The sequence below is a fragment of the Phyllostomus hastatus genome, unplaced genomic scaffold, assembly GCF_019186645.2.
Source record: "Phyllostomus hastatus isolate PE091 unplaced genomic scaffold, TTU_PhHast_1.1 phas_contig_1162, whole genome shotgun sequence".
Lineage (NCBI taxonomy): Eukaryota > Metazoa > Chordata > Mammalia > Chiroptera > Phyllostomidae > Phyllostomus > Phyllostomus hastatus.
Genome location: NW_025333537.1, coordinates 9025210 through 9043680, shown reverse-complemented (window position 1 = coordinate 9043680; position 18471 = coordinate 9025210). Strand labels below are relative to the sequence as shown.

Genomic DNA, 18471 nt, shown 5'->3' with positions numbered 1-18471 from the left:
TTCCTGGCACTGGAACCGTGGGCTGAGGGTCCTGGTGTGGAAGTGGGGCTCCTCAGTCCCAAGATACCCCTCCTGAATTTTTAGCCACCACATGTGTATGTGGGACCAGCCCGTTCTGTGTCTGCACCCCTCCTACCAGTCTGGATGGATGCGGTTTCCTCAATTCCCTAGTTGTCAGACTTCCATTCAACTCAATTTCTGATGGTTCTGAGTGATGGCTGTTCTATATTTTAGCTGTATGGTTTAGCTGTATGTCAGACTTCCATTCAACTCGATTTCTGATGGTTCTGAGTGATGGCTATTCTGTAATTTTGATGTGGTTGTATGAAGAGATGAGCCATGTTTGCCTATGCCGCCATCTTAACCAGAAGCCCTGTAATAATACTTTCATAGAAGACAACTTCTGCCAGAATAGTGTTAAGAACCTGGCTTAAGAAACCAGAAATCCTAAACATGTGACTTAACACTATTTTCAGGATACTATGCACTGGACACAATTGTATAATTCACTAAACCTCTACAGTCTTTAAATAAAACACCTGAAATTACTCCACTATTGGATGTCCTCATCAAGAAAACTATATAAAAATCTATCTATTCACTTACTGAATGTACTAAACACTGTCAAAGCTGTCACTCTGATCTGTATTTTCTTGGCTTTCTACAATAAACACAAATTACTTGAGTAATAAAGATACAAAATAATAAAAAATAAAATAAAAATTTGAAGATACTAATTTTGAAGAGGATCAAAGAATAGGATATTGTATCTCCAACTAACAGTTACATTCCAAATTTAGGAAATGCCAATTCACTTTAAGAACAAAAAACAAAGCATATCATGAATGGCTGTTAGCTAAATGTCCTGGTACCCAATAGAACAGGGAACATTTTGTTGTTGTTGCCAGTACATTTTCCAGAGTGCTATGTATTAAATTGAACTAAAATTTTATCTTCCCTTTGGCTTATGTTCCAAAGTCATTTTTTTAATTTAAAACAGTGAAATGCTACAACAGTATAAGTATAAATATATATATTTGTACCTCTACCCATAAACAAGATCAATTCCAAAGGCAACAAGTGAAAAAAGACTTGTTTCCTTGTATGGCCACTGAAGGATGCGTAGACAAAGAGCTGTGAATCAGAGACACAGACACCTTGCAAAGACTATAGGTGAGAAACCTGTTAAGAGGTCCAAGAGAAAGGCTTTAACATTTGGGTGGCTTGCAACTTCTAAATAACAGTGTAAAAAAATTAGCACAATAAAAACAGTTGTAGTCACAAATTGAATCATAAAAATTAACAACTGTTGAGTTATAATTTGCAATAGAAGTGACTGTGGAATTTGACCAAAAGAAAAAAAATCAATTTAAGAATTTTAGAACCAAGTTCAAAATTGCCCAGAACTCTTTCAATATTACTGAACACTCAGCACTGCAAAGTACGCTCCCTGAGTAACAGCAATTCCTACATTTTCCTCCTCGATGCATACTTGAAACATTCTAAATTTTTAACATAACTACATCATTACTTTTATATTCTCAAAATATAGTCCCACACGCCGAATGTTTTTTCTAGTATACATGATCTACTTTACTATTTATCTTCATTAAATAATCATTTTCTATCCACAGCTCTCTGCCTTTCTACCTTAGTCCTGTGCTTTTGATTTCTTTCCAGAGCATTTATAGAACCATAAGCATAATAAAATTATAAGCATTATAAAACTAATAAATTAGAACAAATGGGACAAGAAATTTTCAGTTGCATAAAACCAGTAGCATTCTTAACCATAAAACTGTAGAAAATCCTTTATAAACTATTTTTTTAATAAAACACAAACTCCCATTATCCTACTATAAGCACCAAGGAATCTTCCACTCAAGTTTTAAATATTTCCCAACAAAAATGCATTGAAGTTCCCATTTGTTTTAATCAGATTTTTTTTTAATTTATTGATTATGCTATTACATTTGTCCCTTTTCCCCCCTTCCCTCCCCTCCACCCTGTACCCCCTCTCCCACCCACGTTCCCCCCCCTTTAGTTCACTTCCATGTGCAATTCTTATGAGTTCTTTAGCTTCTACCTTTCCCGTACTATTCTTGCCCTCCCCCTATCTATTTTCAACCTACATTCTATGCTACTTACTCTCTATACTTTTCCCCCCTCCCCCTACTCCCACCCCCCCCTATTGCTAGCCCTCCATGTGCCCTCCATTTCTGTGGTTCTGTTCCTGTTCTAGTTGTTTAGTTTCTTTTGCTTTTGCTTTAGGTGTAGTTGTTAATAATTGTGAGTTTGCTGTCCTTTTACTATACATGTCTTTTCTTTATCTTCTTTTCTTAGATAAGTCCCTTTAGCATTTCATAAAATAAGGGCTTGGTGATGATGAACTCCTTTAATTTGACCTTATCTGAAAAGCACTTTATCTTCCCTTCCATTCTAAATGACAGCTTTGCTGGATAGAGCAATCTGGGATGTAGGTCCTTGTCTTTCATGACTTGGAATATTTCTTTCCAGCCCCTTCTTGCCTGTAAGGTCTCTTTGGAGAAATCAGCTGATAGTCTGATGGGAACTCCTTTGTAGGTTACTGTCCCCTTATCTCTTGCTGCTTCTAGGATTCTCTCCTTCGTTTTTACCTTGGCTAATGTAATTATGATGTGCCTTGGTGTGTTTCTTCTTGGGTCCAACTTCTTTGGGGCTCTCTGAGCTTCTTGGATTTCTTGGAAGACTGTTTCCTTTGCCAGATTGGGGAAGTTCTCCTTTATTATTTGTTCAAATAACTTTTCCACTTGTTGCTCCTCCCCTTCTGGTACCCCCTATAATTCGAATGTTGGAACGTTTAAAGGTGTCCTGGATGTTCCCAAGGCTCTCCTCGATTTTTTTTAATTCTTATTTCATCATGCTTTCCTGCTTGGTTGATTCTATCTTCCTTCTGGTCCATTGTATTGTTTTGAGACTCAGATTCCTTCCTTTCTCTATTGGCTCTCCTCCGCGTATCTTCCTGCATCTCTTTTATGGTAACCTGCATCCTTTCATCTAAATTGCGCCCAAAATCAACCAATTCCGTGAGCTTTCTAATCACCAGCGTTTTGAACTGTGCATCTGATAGATTGGCTATTTCTTGGTCGCTCAAAAGGATGAGTCCTGGGGGACTGATCTGCTCTGTTGCACACATGTCTTATGTCTTTCCCTGTCTCTCCTTTTTCGGTCTGGTCGCTCTTGTTAAGGTGGGGGGCGGAGCCTTAGGTGTTCACCGGGGCTGGGCGCCCCAGTCGCTAGATTGTGACGTTATATGTGGGGGCGGGGGCGGGAGGGAATCAATGGCGGCAGTTCAATTCTCCTGGGCCCAGACCTTTCCCCGGGCTCCTGGGCTGCGAGCTCTGCCCTGGTCCACAATCGCTGCCCCACTGGGTCCAGCAGCCGCAGCTTGCGTACTCAGGGTCCACCGCTGCGTTCCTGCGCCCGATGGCTGTCGCGCCGATTCCGCGCCAAATCTCCCCCGACCTCCGTGCGCTGCCGACCCGCGCCAGCCCCGCGCCCGCTCGGCTCGTTGTCTCCTACCAGTCTGGATGTACAGTTCTACTTCAACTTCTTGGCTGTCCGACTTCCCTTCAGATGAATCCCCTGTCGGTTCTGGGTGTTATGCTGACTGTATTTTATTGTTGTTCTAATCTTGGTTGTGCGAGGAGGTACAGTGCGTCCACCTATTCCTCCATCTTGCCGGAAGTCCTAATCAGATTATTTTTAAAAGCTCGTATTTCTTTTTTAAAAAGCCTGTAGAGTCTGCTTGAACAAATCTTATAAAGCATGAAGTATATTTAGGAAATAAAAACTCACCTCTTCTTGCGTAAGTGGAGTCCATATCCTTAAACTGCACCACAACAAAGTCTGAACACTTGAACAAAATACTCTCCATGATTTCTTCACGTTTTGGCCCTGAACTGGATTCTGTACTTTTCTCATGTGCAGCATCGAGTACTAAATCACACTAAAATGAAAAACACAAATAAATATTTAAACATTTATAAAATAAAACTTGACAGGCATTCTTCAGCACATCAAAGTACTATTCTTACATGCTTTTGGCAAAAAAAATCTATCTCAAGAGAATTTATAGTTATATCTTTTTCTCAGAAATACAATGTTACCCTTTCCATCATTCTAAAATCCTTTCACCTAAAAGTTGGTCTTTGCTACAATGGTATGTCTTCAGGACATCAACAGTAATAAGAAGGTAAACATATGAACAACCCAATCCCACACTCTTCTGGTCCACAATGCTTGAAAAGGTCAAAATATTTTAATAAGCACACGGAGCAACAAGTCTTTTTGATTATATATACCATCTATAAAATAATCAGTATTTGAAACTAAAGAGCAAAATCATTCAAAGTGGTTTTAAAAAGTGCTTTAAAGGTAAAGCACTGGGCGTGAAAATGTGACAAACACATCCACCTTGTAACTACAGATTGCTAAACCAGAAACTAAACAGACACTGTCGGGAAACACACACACATGTGGTAATTAATGATTCATGAGCTTTCACATTTAACAAAAAGGAAAAGAGTAAAAATTACCTTAGGACTGTATGTTTTAAAAACTCCTTCATATATACCTCCATTTTTCACTTGTACTTCACACTTGGATCCCTAAAAACATACAATGAATTTATCAAGGAAACAGTGTGCTACTCAGTCATGGGGGGGAATTGTTTTCAGTTTACTTTTTATAGCTTATCAGGCTCCATTCAACATATCCAGTGTTCCCTTGACAGAATAAAAAATTTTTAAAACACAATACACTGAATGCTCAAAATTCTTCAGAGTATCATGCTCAGAATTTACAGCAGAAACTTAAATACTGAAGTTAAGTATTTCTAACTCCAAATTTATTAGGTGACAAAATAATGCACTAAAAAACTACTAATGAAACTACCAATGTTATATACACAGCAATGTTAACAAGAATGCTTTTTATAATAAGAGGTACAATAATTTGGGTAGAATTCTTATCTCTTTTTTCTAAATTATCCTGATTAAATATGACCTAAAAATGTTACACAGAGAATCATTCACCCACATTTTATAACTTCGTAAGATTACTTTCTTGTACTCCCAAGGCAGTTTCTCCCCAATAATCTGACAACTTACAACAACTGATGTAAGTATATGAACCATCCTCATATTTGCATAGATTCCATCAAAAGTTATCTGGAATATTAAGAAAAAACATTATTAGCAATAGGTATTTATCCTTGCATATATATTACAATTAACATTTATTTTGTTACAAAATGTTTAGTTAGGTTTGTAATACCTTATATGCATTAAAGAAAGATTTGGTTTACTTTGGCCTTTGCTTCCTTAGAGAAGAGAAGCTTAGGTGTTCAAAATGAAAATCAGTCATACCAACCAACAATGTTTCAACTATACATAATACAAAAAGCAAAAGTGAATTCATGTATGTGAGGAAAGATAAGACCATAGGAACAGACTACACAGATCAATGGTTGGGGAGTAGGTTTCACTATAAAGCTGCATAAGGGATTTTTGGAGGTGACAGAACTGTTCTACTATCTTGATTATGGTGATTGTTATAAAATTGTATGCACCAAAATTCAGAGACCTGTACACTAAAAGGATTGAGAATGTCTTACTAGATCAATAGGATAGAGTTGGGGGCCTCTCTATACAAGACCCTTGACTACATGCTCTCAGCACGCATGAATCAAGGATAGTGCTATATGGATCAATCCACACCATGCCTTATTACATACTACAAAGTGTGTATCTCCCTGACTCTAAAAAAAGAAAATCCGTCCAAAAAAGACAAAGTCTCAAAAATTACTAGGCTTCTCATTTATTTTCTTCCATCATGTGGAACTTATACCTTCTCCCACTCATGCCCAATTTAATTTCACTGATAAAAAGTTCTGAAATTTCAAACCAAAAGGCCCTTTCCAAGGGAGAAAAGTGACAGGAATAAAAGATAGCACATTAATTCCAAGTCAAAAACCCAAATTGCTCTGCGAACTCCAGTTCTGGTGTTCCACTTACTTTTTAGGAGAAAAATTTGCCTTCAGTCATTTATAAAAGAACACATGACATCATCATACATGAAAAATATTAGATAATTTCACCATTTATACAGTCATCAAAAACCACATATAAAGCTAATAATTTTATACCAAACAGTATTGATCTATTAAAGAAATCTGAGCCCTGGCCCGTGTAGCTCAGTTGGTTGGAGCATCGCCCCATAACCAAAGGGTTACGGGTTCGATTTCCCAACAAAGCACATGCCTAGGTTGTGAGTTTGATCCTAAGTCAGGTGCATGTGATCCCCAGTCTGGGTGCATATGGGACCAAATGATGCTTCTCTCTCGCATTAATGTTTCTTTCTCTCCCTTCCTATCTATCTAAAAGCAATGAAAAAAAAAAGTCCTCAAGTGAGGGTTTAAAAAAAATTATGTATATACACACATTTAACTACCTACCTACCCTACCTACCCTACAGGCTCTGGCAGAAGTAACACTACTGAGTGTGGTTGGTAGGGTATGTAAATGTCTCACACAAGATGAATAGCAATTTGAACATTTTACCTAAAATGTCATATGGTATGCTTGGGTGTGATATTGTTATGCTACAGCATTACATGCTTTTGATTTCGTAATAAAAGATTTTTATGTAACAAAAAAGGGGTGTTATTTGTGCCAGTCCCTGTATATATGTCTGACCTATGACACTGAAGAGAGGGGAGTTATTTTGCCTAGGCTACTGGTCTATGGTGTAGAAATCACATTTTAGTTACCAATTTCCCAAACAAATGACATTCAGGTTACTCACCGTAGACTGAGGCAGTCCCTTGTTATTGTTTCGACCTCTGAAAAAATTAAATATGTTTATTAAATTCAATAGACTAAATACGCTAAAAATATTTTCAAATTTAACACAGCTTATAACCCATTCCAATGAAGCACAGGTGCTCAATCTGTGGGGCGGGATCATCCGACAGTAAGTATAAAAGCCATCTATCTAAGCATGGTGCGGCTCTCTCCAAGACTCGCTGGCCCAGAGGCCCAGAACAGGTATGGGTCACGAAAGGGAGGAAGGAGGAAAGAAAGTGAAAGTTATCAAACTAAAATAAATGAAGTAAAAATAAAAATAGACTACTGGCATAACCAATACTAAATATAATAGTCTTTACTCCAAAAGTAACCAATCACTCTGTTATAAAAAGCTACCCAGGAACAAATATAGACTCTATTCCTGATGTGCCTGACGCCCAGTCACCTCCCGTATTTTTCCCTCACCTCTAAAAATAGGCACTGTACTTACAACTGCAGAAAAACATCTGCAAATAAGTTAAATCACTGAAAGTACTTTCACTTCTAAATAATAAATGCCTCTGTCGGAATCTATGTAACGAGTGCCTTTCCCCCACCCCCAAAACAATGCAGTACACCCACAAAGCAGGCTATCAAGTAATTTCCAGTAATATGGACTCTATTTTCAAGTTAATTTAATTAGAGAACATAATACACCCAAAGGCTTGTTCCATTAGGAAAGAGTAGGCCCCTTATGAAATGAAAAAAAAAAAAATTAATAAAATGAAATGTTATATTCCTCATAAACATTAGTTACTCTGGAATAACAGAACTGGAATCTCATTTTGATAAAATTACAACTCTGAAATTAAGCCACAAACTTAAAACATTCAAAGAGAAGCACAGTTCAGGTCCAGAAAGTCCAGCAGCACAAACAGTGCCAATCCCAGGAAAGCTGCACTGATCTAACACACTCCAGGGCCAGGGCTGACTGTGATTTGGTCTGCAGCTCTGCCACCTTCTCTCATCTAGAAAATAATGTCTTGAACCAAATCACCTCTGAGATTCCTTCCATTACTAACATTCTGATTCTGTAACTCTTTGCCTCACACATAGCGCAGACAAAGAAATTCCTGAAGTCTAAAGAATGTGACTGATAATGTATTATTTACAGAACTGACCACAAACCATACGCTACAGAAATACAATGTCAGGTCTCTCACCCCTATGCTACAGACAGGTGAGGAAACCAAACCTTAGCAGTTAAACATCTTGACCAAAGCCACCCAGTTCATGAGTAGCAGAGTAATATTTGAACCAGGTGTTCCAAAGTCCAGACTTTTTATTTTTAAGTTATACTGCCTCTCTGAAATTGCATCGTAGGGAATAAGCTAATCTCACAATTAAGCCAATAAAATTTGTACATTTTTTTCAAACATTATTTGAATTTACTAGGTTTTTCTATTTATTTGTACTCTGTAGCCAAAGGGTAAAAAAAAAAACAGCTAAATCTTGCTTAAAAGGATTATCTTTAGTGGTTGCTGAGATCCACAGTTGAAAGACTGAAGCAAATGGCACCAATTACATGCTCCTGAACTCATGTGGCATCCCCACAAAGCTATTTAAGAGTTTAAAACATAAAATTCTTTTATAGTAGTCACACTATTTTTTCATTGACTATACATTTATGTATTTGACTTATAAGAGCACCAATTGTTTTGACAATCCAATTTACTCAGAATAAATAGTTCAACAGGGAAAACAGTAAAAGACTCACCATTGTATAAAGTGGTACAGAGTGTGGAAACCACTGGCTTCCCTTGATATACCAGGTGGTTGGGCACCCAAGGGGAATGTTAACACATCATAGCAGCATTCTCTGTAACTGATAAAATCCCCAATGCATTCTTGTTTTTCTCTTTCTGGATCCACTCAGAGTATGCCTTTACTTTTGTTTTTTCTTTAGTATTTTGAAACAAAGCATACTAATATTTCATACAGTAACGAAAATGAACATTAAAAGCCAAGATCACATTCTAGTCCTAAATATACTTATGATTAGATTGATTAGATTTAACAAAACTATATTCCGCATTCTCAGCTTCCAATAGCTATTAAATGAGGTTTAAGTGTGATTCAAAATGCCAAATTAACACCAAGAAATTTACAAAAATATTAAGTTTACATTGCTTCAAAATAAGGCAAGGGGGAGAAAACTGATGGGGTTAAAAATGAAATAAGATGGCATGAATTTGAAACTGTTGAAGATAGGTAACAGGAGACAATTTCTCTAACTCAAAAAAAAAGGTGCCTTCTGATGTACTGCAGTCAGAGCCTAGATTTAATCAAGTTTAGAAATCTACCAGTTTATAGGAAACATGGGGCAAAATGTATTAACTGATATCATGAAGTTACAAATCAGTTAAATCCAAAATGTGGTAAATTCAACCTAACAAATTAACAGTTGCAACAAATAAATGACAGCAGAAAAAACAGCATGGGGAGAGGAATAATTATTATAAACTTCAAGTCACACAAAAAGTACCACACAAAAGCTAAGTGTGGCTTCCCAATTTCAAAAACTTATTACAAAACCACAGTAATTAACAGTGTGGTACTGGCATAAGGACAGACATAAAAACCAATGGAGCCCTGGCTGGTGTGCCTCAGTGGACTGAGTGCCAGCCTGCGAACCAAAGGGTCACCAGTTCGATTCCTGGGTTGCGGGCTAGGTCCCTAGTGGGGGACATGTGAGAGGCAACCATACATTGATGTTTCTCTCCCTCTCTTTCTCCCTCCCTTCCCCTCTCTAAAAATGAAATAAATAAAATCCTTAAAAAAAGGAATCAAGAGCCCAGAAATAAATTCTTTTTAAAAAAGATTTTATTTATTTTTAGAGAGAGGAGGAGGGAGGGAGAAAGAGAGGGAAAGAAACATCGATCAGTTGCCCCTTGCACACCCCCAACTGGGGACCGGGCCTACAACCCAGGCGTGTGCCCTGACAGGGAATCGAACTGGCAACCTTTTGGGTTGTAGGCGGGCACTTGACTGAACCTCACCAGCCAGGGCTAAATCCTCATGTTTGTGGGCAACTAATTTTTAACAAGGGGACTGAGAGCATTCAATGGGGAAAACATCTTTTCAAGAAACAATTTTGGAAAAAATGGATATCCACATGCAAAAGGATGATGCCAAACTGTTATCTTATATGACACAGAGAATTAACTCAAAATGGATCAAAGACCCAAATTTAAGAGTTAAAACTATAGCACTCAGAAAAAAACAGAGGAAAATCTCCACAACCTTGAATTTAGCAATGATTTCTTAATTGTGATACCAAAAGCATAGGCAACATAAAAAATATAAGGTAAGAATTTTATAAAAATTTAGAACTTTTGTGCAAAGGGTACTATCAGAGTGAAAAGACAACATGCAGAAGAAAATATCTGCATATTGTGTATCTGGCAAGAGAGTAAATATCCAGAATACATGAAGAACTCCAACAACTAAACAACACTAAAAAACAATCTAATTCACAAATGGGCAAGACTTCCATAGGCATTTCTCCAAAGAAATAATGCAGTTTGCCTAAAAGCACATGAAAATATGCTCCACATCACTAGTCATTAGAAAATGTAAATCAAAGACACAATGAGCTACCACTTCAGCCCTAAGATAGCTATTATTAAGAATAAATAAATAAATAACATGTTCGCAAAAATATGGTGACACTGGAACCCTCCTCGTGCATTGCTTATGGAAAGTAAAAGGGTGCAACTGCTGTGGAAAACAGTACGGCAGTTCTCAAAAACTTAAACACAGAATTACCATATGATCCAGGAATTTCACCTATAAACATATGCCCAAGTACCTGAAAGGATATGAACAGATATTTGTACATCAATATTCACAGCAACATTATTTACAATAATGAAAATGTGAAAAAAAATACCCCTGAAATGTCAATCAATGAATAGACAAACACAATGTGGTACATCCACACAATGAAATATTAGCCTTAAAAACAAATGAAGTCCTGATATATGCTACAGCATGGATGAACCTTCAAGAAATGCTAGGTGAAATAAGCCACACACAAAAGGACAACTGTTGTATGATTCTACTTGAGATATAAGTAGAATTCATAGATGAGAGAGTAGCATGGTAAATGCCGGGGGCTAGGGAATGGTTAAAATAGGAAGCAAGCAATTGCTTACAGGGTACAGGGCTTCCTTTCGGGGTGAAAATGTGTTGGAACTTTACAGAAGTGGTAGTAGCACAATAATGTGAATGTACCTAATGCCACTAAACTACTTTTAAAAAAGGTTATACTACTCAGCCATAAAAATAGATGAAACACTGCCACTTGCAACAAAATGAATGTATCTTGAGAGTATTATAGGTAAAATAAGCCAGATGGAATGACAAAAACTGTACAATTTCACTCAGATATGGGACATAAAACAAAAAGCAACAGAACAAGCAAGTAACATGAACCTACGAGACAGCCGACAGAATGGTGTTATCCTGGGAAGGGAGCGGGGGAGGACAAAGAGGGTGAAGGGAGTCAAATATAACGTGCAGGAAGGAGACTAGGCTTGGGCGGCAAGCACAGACTAGAGTATACAGATGCTGTATTTACTATAAAATTGCACGCCTAAAATTTATGTAATGTTATTAGCCAATGCTATTCCTCCAATAAATTTAATATAAGAACAGATTCTAAAAACTCGTTAACATGGTAACTTTCACGTTATGTATATTTTACCACAATTAAAACAAAACAGGAGGGTGGGGGAGGTGGAGGAGGGTACAGGAGGGATGAATGGTGATGGAAGGAGACTTGACTAGGGTGGAGAACACACAGTACAGTGTACAGAAGATGTGTTGTAGAACTGTGCACCTGAAACCTGTGCAGGTTTGTTCACCAGTGTCACTCATTCAGTAAGTTTGATTAAAAAAAAAAAAAAACACCTCAGATTCTCTTCCCAAAGTAACTTCATTTGCAACTGTATGTAGTTAGTTAAGTTCATGCCTATGAGTGCTCCAAAAACAGTGGAGGTTGCCCTGGCCAGGTGGCTCAGTTGGAGTGTTGTCCATATACCAAAAGGTCACAAGTTCAATTCCTGGTTAGGGCACATACTTAGGTTGCAGGGGTTCAATCCTGAGTCAGGGTGTGTACAGGAGGCAACCAATCTATGTTTCTCACACAGAAGTTTCTTTCTTTTTACTTCCTTCCTTCCTTCCTTTCCTTTCCTTCCTTTCTGTCCTTTCCTTCTTCCTTCCTTCCTTTCACCCCCCACCTTCCTCTCTAAAATCAATAAAAATATCCTCAGGTGAGGCTTAAAAAATAAAACAGTGGAGACTGCAGTCAAAGGTAACTGGTAGATTATTAGTAGAATCATCAGATACACAGGCTTAACTGGATAAAAAAATAAGATCCAACTATACACGGTCTATAAAAAAGATACTTTCGATTCAAAGATACAAGTACTGGATCCGGCACAACTAACACCCCTTTTTATTACAAAATAATAATAAGCATGTAAATCTACAACAATATCACACATAAGCACACCATATGACATTTTACGTGAAATGTTCTAATTAAAACTATGAATTATTACATCCATATTATTACCCTACCAACCACGCTCAAGCAGACATTACTTCTGCCAGACCCTGTAGAATGAAAATAAAAGGACAGAAAAAGACATATCACACAAATAGCACATACAAGAATGCTGGAGTGGCTGTGCTATCATCAGACAAAACAAACTAAAACAATGTTCCCCTGGCTGGGTACTCAGTTGGTTAGAACATCATCCCGATATGCCAAGGTTCCAAGTTCGATCTCAGGTCAGGGCAACCAATGAATGCATAACTAAGTGGAACAACAAATTGATATTTCTCTCTCTCTCTAAAAATCAATCTCTCTAAAAACCCACACCTGGCTGGTGTGGCTCAATAGATTGAGCGACAGCCTGCAAACTGGAGGGTCGCAAGTTTGATTCCCAGTCAAGGCACATGCCTGGGTTGTGGGCCAGGTCCCCAGTAGGGGGTATGAGAGGCAACCACACATCGACTTTTCTCTCCCTGTCTTTCTCCATCCCTTCCCCTCTCTCTAAAAATAAATAAAATCTTTTTAAAAAAGCAATGAAAAAATGTTAGTACAGATAAAAAGGGTATTTTATAACAAAAAGACCAACCCATCAGGAAGAAGAGGCGTTCCACCTGAACTCTCCGTACTTTCTCACAGCTCCCGGGCTGTGAAGGGTAAGCTCTTCACGGAAACTGTGTGCACCGCCCTGAGCCAGAACCCCGCTGTCTTTCACCTCGAGAAATCATCTCATGCTCCATCTCCTCTCATCCCACTCCTGACCTGACAACTGAATTCCAACTACTAATGTACAGTACACGGAATGATGGAATTAGGAGGTTACCATCTGATAACCACCATAATAACTGTTTCAAGCAAAAATTGCCACTGGATGCTAAATCTACTAAAGGAAAAACAGGGTATTTAAATGAGTATCGTCACAAAATAACTCCCCACAAGATATTCGTTAATAACAGTGAAAAATAACTTTATAGTAAAGGAACCTAGCAGACACCATCCTAATTAAGTGATCAAAGTTAACCACACCTGCAACAGGTCAAATGCATACCATGTTTTTAACTCCTGATATCATACAACAGAACACATGCATCACTTTCTGTGCTATTCCTGTCAAAAATGCATAATCTGAATTGAATCACAAGAAAACATCAGGCAAGCCCTAGTTAAAGGACATTCTACAAAATAACTAATTTTTGAAAGTGTCAAGTGATAAAAGACAAAGAAAAACAAACGAAGTACTTTGGATTAAAAGAACCCATAAAGACATGACACCTGAATGTAACATATAATCCTAGAATGGTTCCTGGACCAGGGAGGAAATTATTTACTTGCTGTAAAGAGCACTAGAAGAACAACTGGTAAAATTCCAATATGGCCTATAGATAATAGTTTGACATACTATTAATTCCCATAGTTTTACAAGAGAATGTCCTTCTTATTTAAAAATACATTTTAAAGTATGCAGGGCTGAGGAGCACCATGTCTCTCACACATTTGATAAAATAATTTTAATTTTATGTTAAATTACATGTGTATTTTAACATGAGAAAATTAAAAAATTAACATAGTGAAATGTTACTTGAGATAGGTAAAGCATATAGAATTATTTGTACTATTGTTGCAAACTTTTCTGTTAAGTCTAAAACTATAAACAAAATACTTTCAAAAATCAGTAACTGTTGGAGCCCTGACCAGTGCGGCTCAGGTGGTTGGGCATCTTCCCTCAAGGCAAAAGGTCACTGGTTCCATTCCTGATCAGGGCACATGCCTGAGTTGCAGGTTGGTCCCCGATTCAGGACATGTATGAGAGGCAACTGATTGATGTTTCTCTCTTCCTCCCTCCCTTCCCACCTCTCTAAAATAAACAAATGAAATCTTTAATGTAAACAAAAAATTAGAAACTGCTGTTAAATAGACCCTGTATCTTACTTTATAGTTCACTTCAAAACACTGTATTTCATCTTATGTAATATGCTGGGTTAGCCAAAAGTTCATTTGGTTTTTTCCCTAAGATGGCTCTAGCACCATTAAGTTGTCTTTAATGTCATTCAAAACAATTTTCTTAGATTCTATAGTGACAGCTGTCATATCAGCATGTATTTAAAAAAAAATCAAAATTGGTGAATTTTTCTGCAGCCATTTTAATACTGAAGATGGAAGAAGATATGCAACATTTTGGCATATTATGCTTTATTACTTCAAGAAAAAGAAAAACACAACTTAAATGCAAGAAAAAGATTTGTGCAGTATGCTGGGGAAGGTGTATTGAACATGTCAAAAGTGGTTTATGAAGTTTCATGCTGGAGATTTCTCACTGGATGATGCTCCACGGTCGAGTAGACCAGTTGAAGTTGACAGCAATTAAATCAAAACATTAATTGAGAACAATCAACATTACACCATGTGGGAGATAGCCAACATACTCAGAATATCCAAATTAATAATGTTATTGGTGGAAATGAAAAATTTATCTCATTTTACAGAAAAAACTAAACAGACTTTTTGGCCAACCCAACACAAAGAAGAAGGCATTGCTGACTGCAAATATCAGATTGAAAATAAACATGTGAAAGAAAAAAAAATTAGAAACTGTGACTTACTTTTACTTTATTATCCAAAATGTCTATTTTTTTTGGTAAATAAAAATTTAATCCTACCCCGCCTACTCAAATGTTACCTTTACAAGAAGTCTTCCTTGAACCATGCCATCCCGATCACACATATGGTGTTCTCTCTAAGTCTCTAGATTGGAATTTAGCATATCTGCCTTGCATTATGGTTGCTGGTGAACCCGCCATATGCCCACTACTCAGAGTCTGATCACATGGTGCTTTCTGTGCAAATCCAAAAATGATGCTCCCACAGGGAGTCACAGACCCAAACTGGAGAAAACTATGCAGTTGGCAGCCTTGCATTCATGAAAATTAGAAGGTACCAGAAACAGATGTAGTCCCAAACAGCACATCATGTGGCAAAATGAACACCTAGACTACAACACCCATCACGCCTTGTCTAAGAGCTCTTGGGTGAAACAAAACCCAAACCACCAAGGTTGACAGTATCATATTCACCTTTATATCATCTACCAAAGTTAGCACAGAGGACCTGTGCATTGCATATGATATATACTTAATGCATGCTTAATAAGTCAGTGAGCGAGTCAAAGAAGAGGGGATAGAAAAGAAAGGAAATGAAAGCTTTCAGAATAATCATTCTCTAAATCAAGGGTCAGCAAACTATAGGCTTGGCAACTTGTTTTCATCTGGCCTCTAAAGTATGGTTTTTAAGTTCTTAAAGGGTTGTTTAAAAAAAGGAAGAAAAGTCAGGAAGAATATGTAACAGAGAAAGTTATAGGGCCCATAAAGCCTAAATAGTGGGTTGGCCTAAGAGTTTATTTAGTTTTTTCAGTACGATGGCTCCAGTAGTGCTCAGTTTTCTTTTACTTCATTAGAAACAATTTTGTTAAGACTGTACTGTGACAGCTGTCATATCAGCATGCATTAAAAAAACTTTTCAAAATTGGTGAATTTTTGTGCAGCCATTTTAATATTAAGGATGGAAGATATGCAATATTTTCAGCATATTATGCTTTATGATTTCAAGAAAGGTGAAGATATAACTGAAATGCAAAAGAAAGATTTGTGCAGTGTACGGAGAAGGTCCTGTGACTGATCAAAGGTGTCAAGGGCGGTTTGTGAGGGTTTTTGGTACTACTGACATTCTGGCCAAATAATTCTTTGCTGTGGGGCTGTGTTACGCATTGAAGATGTTTAGCAGCACCCCTGGCCTCTACCCACTAGAAGTCAATAACAGAAGATAGCCAAAATACTAAAAATACCCAAATCAATAAAGTTGTTGATAAAAACGAGAAAAAAAAGTGTTTTATTTTGCATAAAAAACTAAAGGAACTTTTTGGCCAACCCAGTACTTACAAGAAAAGTCTGCTGACCTCTGTGCTGAAAAAAATGTGGCTGTAGTGTTAATAACTGCAATTTAAAAACAAAGTCTATGGCTGTTTTACACAAACCAGTACTTCTAAAAAAAACTTTTCAATAGCATTACATACTTTTCATGAAAGTTTAATGTATATATAATCAAAAATTGTCATGAGCCCTGGCCAGATATGCAGGTGGTTAGACCATTGTCCTAATAAGCCAAGGTTGCAAGTTTGATCCCCAGGTCAGGGCACATGCAAGAAGCAGTCAATGGACGCATTAATAAATGGAACAGGAGATCAATGTTTCTCTCAGTGTCTGTCTGTTTCTCTCTTCCCCTCCTCTCTCTAAAATAAGTAAACATGTTTTTAAAAGAGAAATGTCATGAAAGTGCTCTTATTCTCATTTAATTATTTTTAAGCTTTACGAAGAAATTCAATTGAGGTTGCTCTACCTACTGATAAAACATTAAGGTATTTTAGTAATGTATGTTTGATGACAATGCTATGAGCAAGTTCCATAAACCCAAGAACTTTGTACTGATCACTAAATCAAAAGCACTGAGCATAAAATAACGAAGGGTTAAACTGTAGATAGATTAAAACAGACTTGAAACATACCAAACAACTTGTGAACCTCATGTGCATCCTGATTAGAACAAAATGTAAAAGAAAAATAAACTGATGAAACACTCAAACTGAAGCTTGTACAATATCTTGTACAATAAAAAGAAAAAAAGGCACAACGATTTGATAAGAAGAAGGAAAACTGTCTTTAAAAGGCCACATGCTCATTTAAGCAGAAAGTCCTATGAGAATGTACAAAGAAGCTGCTATAAATAAGAGGTTAGCAAGGCTAACTTGAAACGGATCAATGACCCAATCATAAAAATTTTAAATTAAAACTTTTAAAATATGGGAGAAAATATTTTTAGAAAGATTTTTATTTTTATGTTTAGATAGAGGGGAATGGAGGGAGAAAGAGAGGGAGAGAAACATCAATGTGCAAGAGAAACATCAATCAGCTGCCTCTCACACAACCCCCAAGTGGGGACCTGGCTCGCAACCCAGGCATGTGCCTGACTGGGAATCTAACTGGTGACCTTTCGCCTTGCGGGAAGATGCCCAACCCACTGAGCCACGCCAGTCAGAGCTGGGAGAAAATCTTCATGACCTTGGGTTAGACAAAGATTTTAGATAGGACAGAAAAAATACAAACCATAAAAGCAAAAAACTGATAAATTAGACTTCATTGAAGTTTTAAATAGTCTATTCTTTGCAAGACACTGTTAAAATGAAAAGTCAATCCACGGATAAGGAAATATTTGCAAAAGATATTGATAATGGACTTATACACAAAATATATGAAGAATTCATACATTAATAAAAAGATAAAAAACCTGAACAGGTGTACAAAAGACATGCTCATTTAACCAAGTAAGATCTACTGAGTAAAAGTAAAGACTGACAGTAGCAACTACTAGGGGGGATGCTGAGTAACTGAAACTCTCAGACACTGCTGACTAGGAAGGGAAAATGGTACAGCCATTTTGGAAAAGAGTCTGGCAGTTTCTTATAAAGTTAAACATACAACATAGCAATCCCACTCCTAGGTAATCATTCAAGAGCAATAAATGAGAATGTTCAAAGCTGGTTTATTCATAATAGCCAAGAACTGCAAACAGCCCAAATGTTCACTATCTGGTGAACGAATTAACAAACTGTGATAATACAGTCGGCCCTCTGGATCAGCGGGTTCCACACCTGCAGACCCGGACAATCGCAGGTCAAAAACATGCAGGGAAAAACGGCTGTTGCTGACACGCACTGTGTAGTTAGGCCTAGAATGGGTGTGTCTGTACTGAACAGGTGCAGACTTTTCTTCTTATTCTTCCCTAAACAATACAGTATAACAAGTATTTACACAGCATGTACATGGTACTAGGTATTACAAACACACATGTGTTATTCAACTGTATTTTCAGTGAGGCTTCTGGTCAACCATAGTAGTTAAGTTTTTGAGGAGTCAAAAGTTATACATGGATTTCCGACTGTGCAGGGGAGCGGCGCCCCTAACACCTGTGTTGTTC

At 37.3% G+C, this 18471-nt stretch overlaps 1 protein-coding gene across 7 annotated transcripts in view; it reads right to left on the bottom strand.

Annotated features, from left to right (window-relative positions):
- Positions 1-18471, bottom strand: part of ATXN2 (ataxin 2) — a 97698-nt gene that overhangs the window by 66032 nt on the left and 13195 nt on the right. For 6 of the 7 annotated variants that reach the window (XM_045845214.1, XM_045845168.1, XM_045845205.1 and 3 more), the window contains exons 2-5: positions 6847-6883; positions 5151-5210; positions 4578-4649; positions 3838-3988 (exon numbers count right to left, since the gene is read on the bottom strand). In XM_045845214.1, coding sequence (XP_045701170.1) covers positions 3838-3988; positions 4578-4649; positions 5151-5210; positions 6847-6883 — 320 coding nt within the window. Of the gene's footprint in view, positions 1-3837; positions 3989-4577; positions 4650-5150; positions 5211-6846; positions 6884-8604; positions 8674-18471 lie in introns of those variants that run through there. The other variant, XM_045845223.1, reaches the window with a different exon arrangement.